The sequence below is a fragment of the Parambassis ranga genome, chromosome 9 (genome assembly GCF_900634625.1).
Source record: "Parambassis ranga chromosome 9, fParRan2.1, whole genome shotgun sequence".
Lineage (NCBI taxonomy): Eukaryota > Metazoa > Chordata > Actinopteri > Ambassidae > Parambassis > Parambassis ranga.
In genome coordinates, this window is record NC_041030.1 from 15,504,593 (window position 1) to 15,517,116 (window position 12,524).

Sequence of the window (12,524 nt, forward strand, 5' to 3'; positions counted from 1 at the left end):
TACTTCAGCTTCATGCTGACTGTGTGACTTTGCTTCTCTCTCTGTTTCACAACCTGGGCTGCCCATTTGTTTTCACTTTAATGAAGTAGTGGAAAAGTAGTTGGGGAAGAAAGGGGGGGAATGGTGGGTGAGAAAGGGGAGAGAAAAGAGATGAGGGGAGATGGAGACAAAGGAAGAGGGGTGGCGAGGAAGAAATAAGAGCAAAACAGTGGAATACGTCTAACGGCTAGCTGTGAAAATGTTTCTAAAGAAAACATTCCACTGAGGTTGAATAAGATCAAAATCCCTGAAGTGATACATCAACAGAGAATGAAAGCACTAAATGTTCAGTGTGGCCAGCAGGGCCCATTACAAAAGACAGTAACAGTTTCAACACAAGGAACGCAAAGAGTAACACTGTACAAACCAGCAAAGCTTAGCCCAGGATAAGGAACTTATGTACGTAAGACAGATAAGATAATAAGAAGATTATTGTTAAAAAGTTGCAACAACATTTATAGACCACTGGCGTCACCATGGCTGACACACTGATGTCCCATTTGCAAGGCTCCAAAAAATGTTCTTTTTTTTTCCTTAGTATTGAAGGATGCATCACATGGATTCTTCACAGCCCAACATATCCCAGGATTTATTGTGTGCAGGCAACGGCTATAGACGTTTTACTGCAGACTCTCCAAACTGAACTCTAATGGATAAAGAGCACATTTTTGCATGCACATCAAAATAAACAGGAAGCCTTCTTCATTTCCCTCACTTGTTAAACAGCTAATGTATCCTGCAGTTAGCATGCTCACAAACTAGTTGACAATCCTTGTGTAAAACCACTAGATGGGCTAATTAGCCAGTGTCCATGTCTATTATAGAAATTAAGCTTTTTATGGTGGTGGCTGATCTGGCGGTAGTAGATTCCCTCCACATGTCAGGCTGTGGCTATGTGTATTGCTACATTTATACAGAATTGTCCGTTTCTCTGTGGCTACAGCCTTATACACACCCTTTGTGTATATTGTAGCACAGCACAGTGAAACAAATCTTTACTACCTTAACTGTAACAACTGTGCTTTTTCTAGACAAAGGTTCTACAACTTTTTCTACAAACTTTTTACGAATTGCTCATCTAAGTGTGCTTGTGGCACGTCCACAGTCCATTTCAGCAGAACGCTGTTACGACATCACTATAATTTTAGATAAAAACTGTCCTAGATGCCACCTGATGGGCAACTAAATTTCACTACTCAAAAAGATAGCCTGGATCAATATATGATGTTCCTGGTTGTGGAAGTGTAGAGAGCTGTATTCCTGCTACAGAAAAAACCCAGTGTTTAACAGCTGCCTCAAAAGGGAAGCCGGGCGCTTCTGAGACAAGACGCTCTGACATATGCAGCCAAAAGGATCTGTGTTTCAGAAGATGAAGGCGTTTCTTTGAATACTTCAAAAGGTTGGCACAGGCATGGGTGAAAGAGTGCAAAATGAATTGATTTGATTATTTCTGGGCAAGTTTGGATCAATCGCATTCTTTCCCCTTGTCAGAATGGGTCATTTGGCCCTAAGGGCAGAGGGGCGTAATCATCTGAGGCAGGCGGAGCACGCCATTTGTCAAGGCCTGAGGGTTCTGATTTCAATGTGCTATTATGATCTGTATTAACAGCAAATATCATAAATTCTTTTCAGGGAACACACAGAGACACGCAGACACATTGCATTAGGAGTGTATAAAAACAATAAAACAAAGGAAATCCTTCACACAGACGTGTAAGGGGGGCGTGGGGTGAAGTTGTGCAGACATTCCTTTATATTATGATTATATAGGGCTCAGCTTGAGAAAAATAAAGTCTAAATAAGAAAACATTCTGACAATTGAAGAGACTGTACTAACATCTGCACTTGTGGTAGGTCTGTGTTTGTACAGAGTACAAAAAAAGAAATCAAAAAAAGCAGTGGACATACAACTCAAGCTGCCTGGCTTTAAAATGTATACAGTACGGAAGCACGTTTGTATAAACTGTGACGAAGGAAATCGATCCTTCACACTGCTCCACATGAGGAGAGCCAGCTGGATACTGTTAACAGTTCTTAAATGAATTCTACACTCTCTAAGTCCTGTGACATTCAGGGGGGGCTGTTACATTAAAATTCCCAGCGTTTTGACAATTCCAAATAAATTTACACAGGCTGAGGCTGCGCTACCGAGGCACAGAGCTGACTGCTTTGTCCGCACCGCGTGTCAAGGTTATCACAAGACTGTATTTGTCTAAGACCGACAGGCCCTATTCTGAAACCAAACCCCATCAGTTAGACTGGAAAGGGGGGAAAAAAAGTGAAGGAGGGAAGCAAAGGAAAAAACAGATTGAAGCCATATTTATTTGAAAAAGCCAAATGCAGACTGTACAACTTACCTGAACATCTGTAAAACAGACAGGCTTAAAGCTAGCCCTAATGATCGTCAGGCTATGAGAACGAGGTCAGTTCATCACTGCCAAAGTCTTTTTTTCCAAACCTATGAGAGTTATTTTGTTCTAAATCGCTGCAATATACACATCCTGAACTGAAACCAAGCAAAGCCCTTGTAAGGGAAATATTAACTTTTGGATATTTGCATTAAGTCCACAACACTGTCAACACAGCTCGCACAAGAAATAACTAACAGCACTAGCAGGCGGCACTGAATGAGTGTATGTAACAATTTATTTTTGCAATGCAAACAATCATGGTAGGTATGTGGAGCAAAAATTATTTCAGCATGGAGCCACGGGCAATGACCCCCGTCAGCTACAGCATGTTGGCTTAGACAGTAATTGGCTGACATGTAAATATTGTGATGGTTCCTCCAGGGTGTAGATCCTGGTGCTCAAACAAACAGCATTTAGTGGAGTTAGTTAAGGGCCATGCTAAGAGTGTTGGACAAACATTAATCTATCAAATGCAACTTTGTAAAAATGCCATCCAAATCTATTACAGAATGCCCCCATGAAGACTCATGTTTTACACAATATAATTGTTAGAGGCTTGATCAGCCTATTGAGATTAGTACTTGACTGAGTGCTGGTGCATTTGCATGCCTGGTTAAACCTGCAAACTTTACATCCTGTATGAAAGAGTAAAGAATTAGATAAAACGAGGCGCCAGGAAACTGGAAATGGATTTGTCAACGTACAGAAGAGACACTGTGGATGAGAGAAATTTAAAGATAAGTAATTTGCACAAGACTCTGATTATGTTCGAACCTTGTGGGATTGAGAGCCGCCCCCCACCCCCTCTAGCTTCTAGTGTTTTTGCCAGAACCACATTAAAAGCACAGATTAGATTAGTCTGCCCCGAGATTGAATTGGACATGCCTTTGGATTTTTACTGCTGTGATACACAAGTAAAACATGATACAACAGTGCTAGAGGCTGCGATGTTAAATGCAAACCAGGAAAACAATCACGTCCAAAAACTGAAAGCAGTGTGTTTACTACTAAAACAAATTTGCAAAGTACCTCTAAATATTGATTCGATTTATTAAAGAGCTGCAGCATGGAACATGGTGAAATCTGTAATCATTTTTATGCCGAGCGGTGGTCAATATTTTTCACAAAAAAAAAGTAGTGTGTAATTTTATCATCCTTTATTTTACTTAAGCCTTCCACATGCAAAAGAGATGGGGAGCCACCTTAAAAGTCACAAGCTAAAATCAGACAGCAGTCAATGTGACCTTAGTAAAGCTCACTGTGAGCTTCAAATGCCTGAATGCAAAATAATTTAAATGTCAGACGACAAAACAGAAGGACTGTTTACAATGAGGTGGTGGAAGCATCTTAAGATGGAGACAGGAGGAAGGAAGTGAGAGGAGGAGAGAGGAGGGGAGAGAAAAACAGTATGGCGACCTCTGTCCCTGTGCTGACTTGTACATAACTACAGTTGCCCTAGCCCGACTCTGCCTCTCACCTCTTTACCTCTCTAACTCCCTCTACAATTCTCATTTTGGCCTGTGACCTCAGTAATAACAATGTGTTTGGTTTTATTTGTTTCCCTCTGTGTGAACTTTGTGTTACCTCTCTCTCTCTGAGAAACCCTGACCATATCCATAGATACTCCCTTTCTTGCTGAACATAATCAAGAACAACAACAACAAAGTTGTTGCCACAGGCTGCTCTTCTTCCCACACAGACCTGACCACCGGCACTCCAGACTCATTTGCAATACTCAACACAATTTTAGGATGTGAAAGAGAGGAAACAGAGGAATGGGTGAAAGGGGCAAGCATGCAGGGAATTGGTTCTGTGATTAAGAGCTGGCAATGTACCTGACCTTGGAAACTGTCAAACTCTTCTCTCTGCTCAATTCACACTCCATTACAACTCTAATAGCACCAATTACTGCTTTATTTAGCTGTGTCATCCTCAAATTCCCCCTTCAGAGCACGGGGAGAGTAATTATTTATCTTTCCATGCTTCTGGCTAAATCATGAATATCTCATCTGAAAAGAGACATGGATAGATAAATAAAGGACGGAGGGATGGGTGAATTGGTTCTTTGGGAGGCGTGAATGCATATAAGCAGATTGAAACTGAGGAAAAATTGTTATTCCAGTAAAGATTGTGGGTCAGCCCAGAACACATTCTTTTTATTAGCGTCGCTGCAGCTATCGATTGTTGGGTCAGCGAAGGCAGTGGCGAACTAAATGAAAATGGAATGTAAGTGCTCACCTGCTATGTAATGTGTTACTCTTTATTACATCTAGATAAATATGATAGATGCACATTCATGTCTGCAATAACGTGAATTGAGTACACTGCTTCATTACTGAGATCCTACACACGAGGTCAGAGTCAGATCCTCGTATATTTTAACTTTATTACAGTCTAAATAGATAAATATGATGCACTGATGCTCCCGTCGCACTTAATGATCTCAGGGTGTATTCATTTTTATCAGGGAAATCTATAGGGTCAACCTGGGGGCCAAAGCATATAGATATATCTCTGATTTAATAATGAAATGAATAAAAATGATGAGTTTCCAACCTGGTGAATTGCCTCGACTGTAAGTCAAAATGTCTCCTTTCTCCCTGCCAGCTTCTCCTGGTATTTTTAAAATAGCACAGCAGGTTCTTTCAAATATGTTCAGCCCAAAACCAAAAAGTTAAATGTGCCCCTCAAACTGGAAAAAAAAACCCAATAAGCTCATTAAAACCTACACTCACTAAACGAAGCCCACCAGCGCTGCGGCTGCGGTTGTGCACTCCCAGCACACACACAATGCCAGTGCAGGCGAAAGTTTCTAGGTTAAGCCAGCTCCTCTCTTTCCTTTGCCTTGTCTGCCCTCATCCCACTCATGTCAGACTGAATGATCCCACGCTAAGTGGATGCATCTGTGTGGCAGGAGCTTCCCTGAACCAATTGGAGGAGTGGGTGGAGTTGTTACCATGGCAGTACAACTACAAGTGCTTCCATCAGGTTTAGCGATTGGATGGGTAAGAGGCAAGATGAGAGTGTAAGGGTGACTTTGAAAAGATTGTCCCTCACGTTGGGAGGCATCTCAAAGTCGGTTTTAGAGGGGTCATTATGTGACTTCACCTCCGATGTCACTGACTCCAACATGTATCACACACACATACCAGGCACAGGTAGCACTCTTGTCCTCTGGCTAGTTGCCCTAACCTACATCTTTTAAGAGTCCAGGTGTGTGTGTTTGACTATATCTGTAGTTATTTATGTGTATTAGAGCTGTGCAACACACATATTAAGGCTGTAATGGCAGCCTTAATTATTAAGGCTGTAATGGCAGCCTTAATTATTAAGGCTGTAATGGCAGCCTTAATATGTGTGACAGATTTTTTATAAACAAGCTAACTGTGCTAAAATATCTAGGTGTGCTGGCAAATTTGGGGTGCTTTATTGTTCCTTTATATTGGCATGTCTGTTGTACTTAGAAATAAAACAGAAAGGTCATCACCTTGTGGCTGACACCTGTGCTTGCTATTCCTCAGCTATATAAGCTGCTGGATTCTGTCATTCTGTCTCTCTCTGGGTCATTGGTTCAGTCAGGTTTGTTTGGTTTTACTTCTTCCACACACACTGATACCTCTGATAGAACTGATTTAGATGATTTATATTTTTCCAAAGAGCTATCTGTGCTTTTTGGGGCTAGAATGTGACAGTTACAAATGAGTTTAACAGAACAGGACTTGACTAATGGTCAATGATTGCTCTGGGACAATGATTTCATCATTGTCTTGTTGTATCCTATCAGAGAACTGGGTGGAATTTGCTAATTATTAGCGTATGAAGTCCTGATGTATGGCCAAAGATAACTTTTGTGATATTACATGGACCACCAAATTCTAATCAGTTCATCTTTGACTCCAAACGAATGTCCATTATTCCCTCAACACATTCCAAGAATATTGCTTTCACAAACATGGGATAGATGATGAGGTCACATCATGACCCATCATACATCAATATGTACAAATGATCTCTAGGCATTCCAGAGATAAATCAAAAGCACACTCCCTTCTTATATACTTGTATTATTCTGCAGTACATACTCCAAGGCCATACTCAGAAGCATGCACATGTAATAGTACAGTACAGTACATACTGTCATGAAACCAGACAGCAGCGGACATTATGGGCTGAGCCTTGTTACCTTGTCACATCTCATGAGGCCCAGGTAGCGGAGGGACTTGCTGCTTTGTGCAATCTGTGTGGCTCCCTGGTCTGTGATGTCTTTACACCAGCCGGCATCCACAGTCTCTATGGTACTGCTGTACTGGCCTATGGCTATCAGAGCTGTGGACATGAGATAGAGAGAGTAGGGGGAAGACAGAGGGGGGGAGTTGGGGGAAGGAAAGAGGGAGAGAAACAAGAAAAGGTGTTAGTCTGACAACCTTTTTCATGCAAATGTGACAGCATCGTCCTCCCACAGAGAGACATGCAAAAAAAATACAAGATGAAACCAGGGCAAGTCATCTGGCCAGCTGTGACACATAATTCCAAATGTTTACACAGCACCTTGAAAATATGCACACATACACATCGCGCATACACCCATGCTTGGCCAGTCTGCTGCAGGATTCATCCATTATAACGTTGGCATGAGCCACATCGCTGAAAGGCAATGACACCGTGCCAGGGTAAAGTGTGAATCCATGCCAGTGTATGATTTAATTTTGCTTGTGTGTGTGTGGATTTGTGTGTGTACTGTATGTATGTCTACGCTGCCAGGGCAGAAACAAAATGCCCGGGTAAAGAGTATCCACCAAGAACAAATATCTGTCAGTGTCTGGGGGGTGGAGGGTGGGGAAGCGGGGGTTGCTGGTTAAGCCCTAAGGCATGTGTGCATACATAACTTCACTCGCACACACACAGAAACACAGCATACTTCACAAGTGCTGCTCTTTTGATACCGTCTTAATATCGACAAATTGAAACGTGCAGCTGACAAACACAGTGAGATTAAATCTTCTGTAATCTTGCTCAGATAAAGACACACTCTGTTGCATTAACGCACAAACACAGACAGACACACAACAATCTTCTTCATCAATCTTCGGCCCGTCAATCGGTGGATAGATGGAGGAGACCTGTGCTCCAACAGTCGATTGATAGCGCTGCTCAGTGATCGATTGGCAGGTCTGGGCTTTGTTCTCCACTCTCACAACCATCACTAATGAGAGTGGGAAGGTAGGAGGAGAAGTGAGGGATGAGAGAAAGATGAAAGGAGGAGGGTAAAGACAGAGAGAGCCTTTGACAGCACCTTCAAATAGTTACTTAGCCCTGAAGTTGTTTTCTCATTCGCAGAAATCCATTTCACTTCAAACTTTTTTTTTATAAACAAGCTTGAGACATCTCCCCTTCAATAAAAAAGGCAAGAATTAACCAGTAGGTAATTTGTTTCCGCACTAAAACTCTTCCTGAACCTCTTACGCACTTTTAATCCTCAGCTCCATACATATTACAGCATTAAATAGCACACAGTCAGCACATTACTGATGGTCATTGGTTATGACTTGCAGTGTAAGAGTGTGTGAGCGCGTATACATGCATGTGAGTGTGTGTTTGGGTTGTGGGGGCTGGTTCCTACAGGAGAAGGGAAATGAATAATCTTATGCTTTTTTCTCCTTATATTTAAACCTCTTACCTCCAGCTGGAGCTATGTAATGCAGAGGCTTCTCCACACACACACACACGTGCACATCTCAGAACTGAACTTGTGCACGACATGTAACATATGTAATATATAGCTATGGGCAGTTGAAGTGAACCACATGTGTTTCCTTTTGAGCTCCAGCATGCTTCAGGATGCCATGCATAATGGCACATTATGGCTAAACAGGCAGTAACACGGCTTTGAAGCTACAGTGTGTTTCATGTAAAACAGCAGCATGGGGAAGAGGCTTCGGCAGGCCAGATGGGAGAAAAGAACATAAAGTAGCCATGTCCCTTTTTTCATACTTCCTTGCAAACACAGATATGGACCCCATGGACACACTAAGGATCTTATTATACAACTTTCAGGAGGCGTTTTGTACATGCACAGTAGATGTGTTTCAGAAAGAATCTGTGTTCTGTGCACACACTTCATGTTTTTGAAACTCTGGACACAATTTATATTGCACAACACATGTGCTGTTGTATCAAGTGGTTGCACAGAAGCGGACACACAGACCCTTGTGTACTCAAAGAAAGTATTGCACCCCAAAACAGTACACAAAAACTCATTCTGACACTGAATGAGTGACACCGCATCCCGTCCCTCCTGTCATGTTTAGTCCTGTGATCCTAAATCTGATTACCCAGGCTTAGACCTTTCATCTGATATTAAGACGCACATATTGCTGCTGCTAAAAAACCCTCACAGAGAGATTGAGGAGGTTTCTGGAAGGAAGGGAGATCAAATAAAAGAGGAGTGCTTCACAGGTCAACAAATCAAACAGACTCTCTAGTCTACTTCGCCTCTGCCAACCCCACGTCCCTGCTCTTTACCCTTCAGTGTTACTTTCCTCGACCTGACAGAATGGGGAGATAGAAGCAGACAGGTGCCTAACATTGTGAATGCGTAAGAAGTGCAATCTAAGTCAATATACCATCCAAGGGCTCCCTGATGCTGCACACACCACCTGCTTAAAAATGTCAACAAACATATGGAAGCTTGAGATAGCTCCAAGGAGAAAGAGAAGAGCAAATAACACTGAACGTCCTTTTATTAAGCTCTGAAGTTGGTAAACGGAAGAATGAGATAATGCCCTTTGTCAGAATGTGCCAAGTGTTAGTCTATTTAGACTTGTTTAGTACTCTATCAACAAGTTCATCTGGCTGCCATTACAGCCTAATATCCCTGTGTGGGCTCTGCTTCACTCCCTCGTCCTTTGATCCTCTATCAGGAGACTGTAAATTTCAGCTTCTCTCAGTGGCAAATGGAAATCGTTGCCTACTTTTGCAAAGGCTAAGAGCTCTCAGAGAAAGCTTTTTACTACAATTGAACCGTTTTGTTCAACTTGTCAGGAATAGCAAGTGCCATAGGAGCTTGGTGTCTTTGTTGAGGAAGACAGTGGCAAAGCCCACTGAGAAGTGAACACAGGAATATTTTCATCATCCCTGCACAAATGACTGTAAATACATCTGGCAAAACATGACAGACTGAAGATCTCTTTTTAGCTTTAGCATATTTGTTTATGTTTCTACACACAGTTGTACAACCACTATACATCATGCTGACAAATAGAGATGCCAACTGATACTGTGTTAGACTCATTTAGGATCTAAACCATTTTACATCACTTATCACTTATACTATAGAGAAGTAAATTACCTAACACGTATTGGTTGAAATGTAACAAAAAAAAAATACAGGATTTTCAAAAACTACTGAATGCCAGTGTATCAGGGACCACAGGAGCAGGAAATTGTCTTTCCCGAATGATAATGATTTTCTGTCTGAGAAATAGATGAAGCGATATGCAAGAGAAGTTAAGGTGAAAAAGAGGTGTAAGAGTCTGAGGAGAAAAAAAGGGGGAAAATCCCATTCTGGCAGCAGGAGCTGTGACTGAGTGGTGACTACACAGTCACAGACAGTAATGAGGACACACTCTGCTGCCCTGCCCGAAAATGGCTTTAGGATCTGGCTGTGTGTGTGCATGCCTGGGTATGTGTGTGAAAAGAAGCAGAGAGAGAGAGAGAGAGATTGACCCTCAAATCCTGGATATCATTCATTCTGGGCAAGGCACATTTAACATGTCTTTTACTGAGTCTGTCATTGGGGGACTAAACTACATCAACATACAAAAAAAAAACAGGTGGAGATCACATTAAAAAAATACAATTGTATCTTCTTTTATATAAAAATATATAAATTCCCCTTGGATTTAGGCCAACCAATATATTTGTGTCAATCACAGAGGATCAAATCAATCAACAGATCAATATAGAGTGCCATGGGCCATTTAGTGCCTTCAGGAATGTTGGAGAGTCAATTCACAAAGATGTTTCCAACACACAAAACACAAACTACTACAAGCTACTACAACAATAACATACCCAATAATTGTTTAAAATGTAGTGAGGGGACATTTGTGCACTGTCTGGGTGTGTGACTGGTCAATCTGGTCAGTCCATCTAAGGGTTTACACAACCTAACATGCAGAAGAAGGATTCCACGGGACTACTGTGATCATCATGGAAAATCAGAAAGTAGTACCAAGTACTCCATAAAAGACCAAATGTTGACAAAAGGTGAATAACAGAATAAAACCGTAAATCTTTAGTGTTCCATTAACTCCTGTATCATCTCCAGACGGAGATTTATAACCTATTGCTTCCTCATATCAGGAACAAGCGGTTATCAAACACCATGAATAGCGGATTTATGCAAACACAGGAACAGTTATTCTGCGCTAACCGCACTCCTAACAGCGGGGTCAAGAACTGGTCAATCCTGTGATGACCGCAACGTGAGAAGAAACCTTCCTTAATCAGCTTATGCTCCTATCTCTCTACCTGACCTCAGAGTTTCAGGGGTTAAGCATCTTTTACAGGCTTATTAGATATTCACTTATTACATTCTCTTAAATGATGGTGTGCCATTACTGCTATCTTATTGCTCTGAAGCCATCCCCATGACCATCTGCTGTAACCCTATACACCATATTTCAACCTCTGATGAAGATGGAACGCCTATGACCGATGTGATGTTATATGCTAAGGATTTAGTTTGTGTATGTGTGCAGTAAGGACAACAGGGGGAAAAAAAGGCTTATTATGGCTGATGTATTCCAGAGAGCACAACTGTCATGTTTAATGTTGAAGACATTCACTTGGGTTTTTGTTATGCATTTAAAAACTTAGCCTCAGCTTCGCCCTTTGCACTGTGCTGCTGTACGCCAAAAGAAAACCTCCTTTCACATTCTTTTATGTTACAAAGGATGCAAAAGCTATTTTTTTCCAAGCGGATACCACAATCTGTATTCCAGCTAGCAAACACTGCACACGCACTATTGCAAGAAAAAGGTCAAATTACTGTCAGTTCTACTGTATCCTACACAGAGACTCACAATACATCAACACAAAAGTCAGGCAATAGGGTGATATGAGAACATGAAATTAATTTTGTGTAAATAATCCACATTTTCACAGCATTATTTTCATGCTTTTTCTCACACACGCTCCTATATTTTCATATGTGTGCACAACATGACATCAGAAATAGTGATCTTTTTATGGGAGTGTGTTTACACGCATGTAAATATATACGCATGAGCAAATGCATGTCACACAAGAGTGTAAAAACAGTGTAAGGTGACCTCAATGAGCACCGCGAGGACGTCACTTAACTCCTTTGATGCGTGTGTGTGACCTGGCCGAGCGCTGGCCTTACTGTCTGATTGATTGAACACACTCATGCTCATGTTCAAAGTAACCAGCCAAACTAACTGGGGTCACACGGAGTGCCAAAGCTAATTCTGTAAACAACATAACAAGTAAATCACACATGCAGAGGAGGTGGGAAACAAGAGAGCCACTGTTGCTTTGGCCTGTGGTGAAATGAGCATTAACAAATTTAGAATTGTGAGAACCAGAGAGAGAGAGAGAAGTCATGCTGACAGCCTCTCAAAAAGCCTGCTAGGTTACATGGACTTGATGCGACAAAGCTCAAGTAGTATCTTTCATACTGGGAAAAAAATATGCAGAAAGAAAAAGGTGTAGAAGAGAGAGTGAGGTTTTACAAGTTGGTGCTCTCTGTCTGACATTTTAGGTAAATGCAATCAAAGGCCAAGGGGAACTGAAATCAGCCAAGCTTGGTAGAGAGACACAGGAGAGAGGAGGAACAGATTGAGTGTGACACAAGGAGGGAGAGCACTTTATGGTGGGACATGCTTGATCTGGGAAATTAATTAGCCAGAGGGGCAGGGAGGAGGCAGTGTGCTGAGGGCACGGGCATTTTACCAATCAGCCTCTGATCTGATTCAAACCAGCTGACATTTTGTGGCAGTGTGTGCTCGTATGTGCTTTGTGTGTGTGTGTGTCACGAGAGAGGCAATC

The 12,524-nt window shown here is 41.8% G+C and overlaps 1 protein-coding gene across 1 annotated transcript in view; it reads right to left on the bottom strand.

The window, feature by feature from the left end:
* fbxl17 (F-box and leucine-rich repeat protein 17) overlaps window positions 1-12,524 on the bottom strand; it is a 178,709-nt gene that overhangs the window by 11,300 nt on the left and 154,885 nt on the right. Inside the window, exon 10 of the mRNA XM_028413329.1 lies at window positions 6,634-6,776. Coding sequence (XP_028269130.1) covers window positions 6,634-6,776 — 143 coding nt within the window. The remainder of the gene's footprint in view (window positions 1-6,633; window positions 6,777-12,524) is intronic.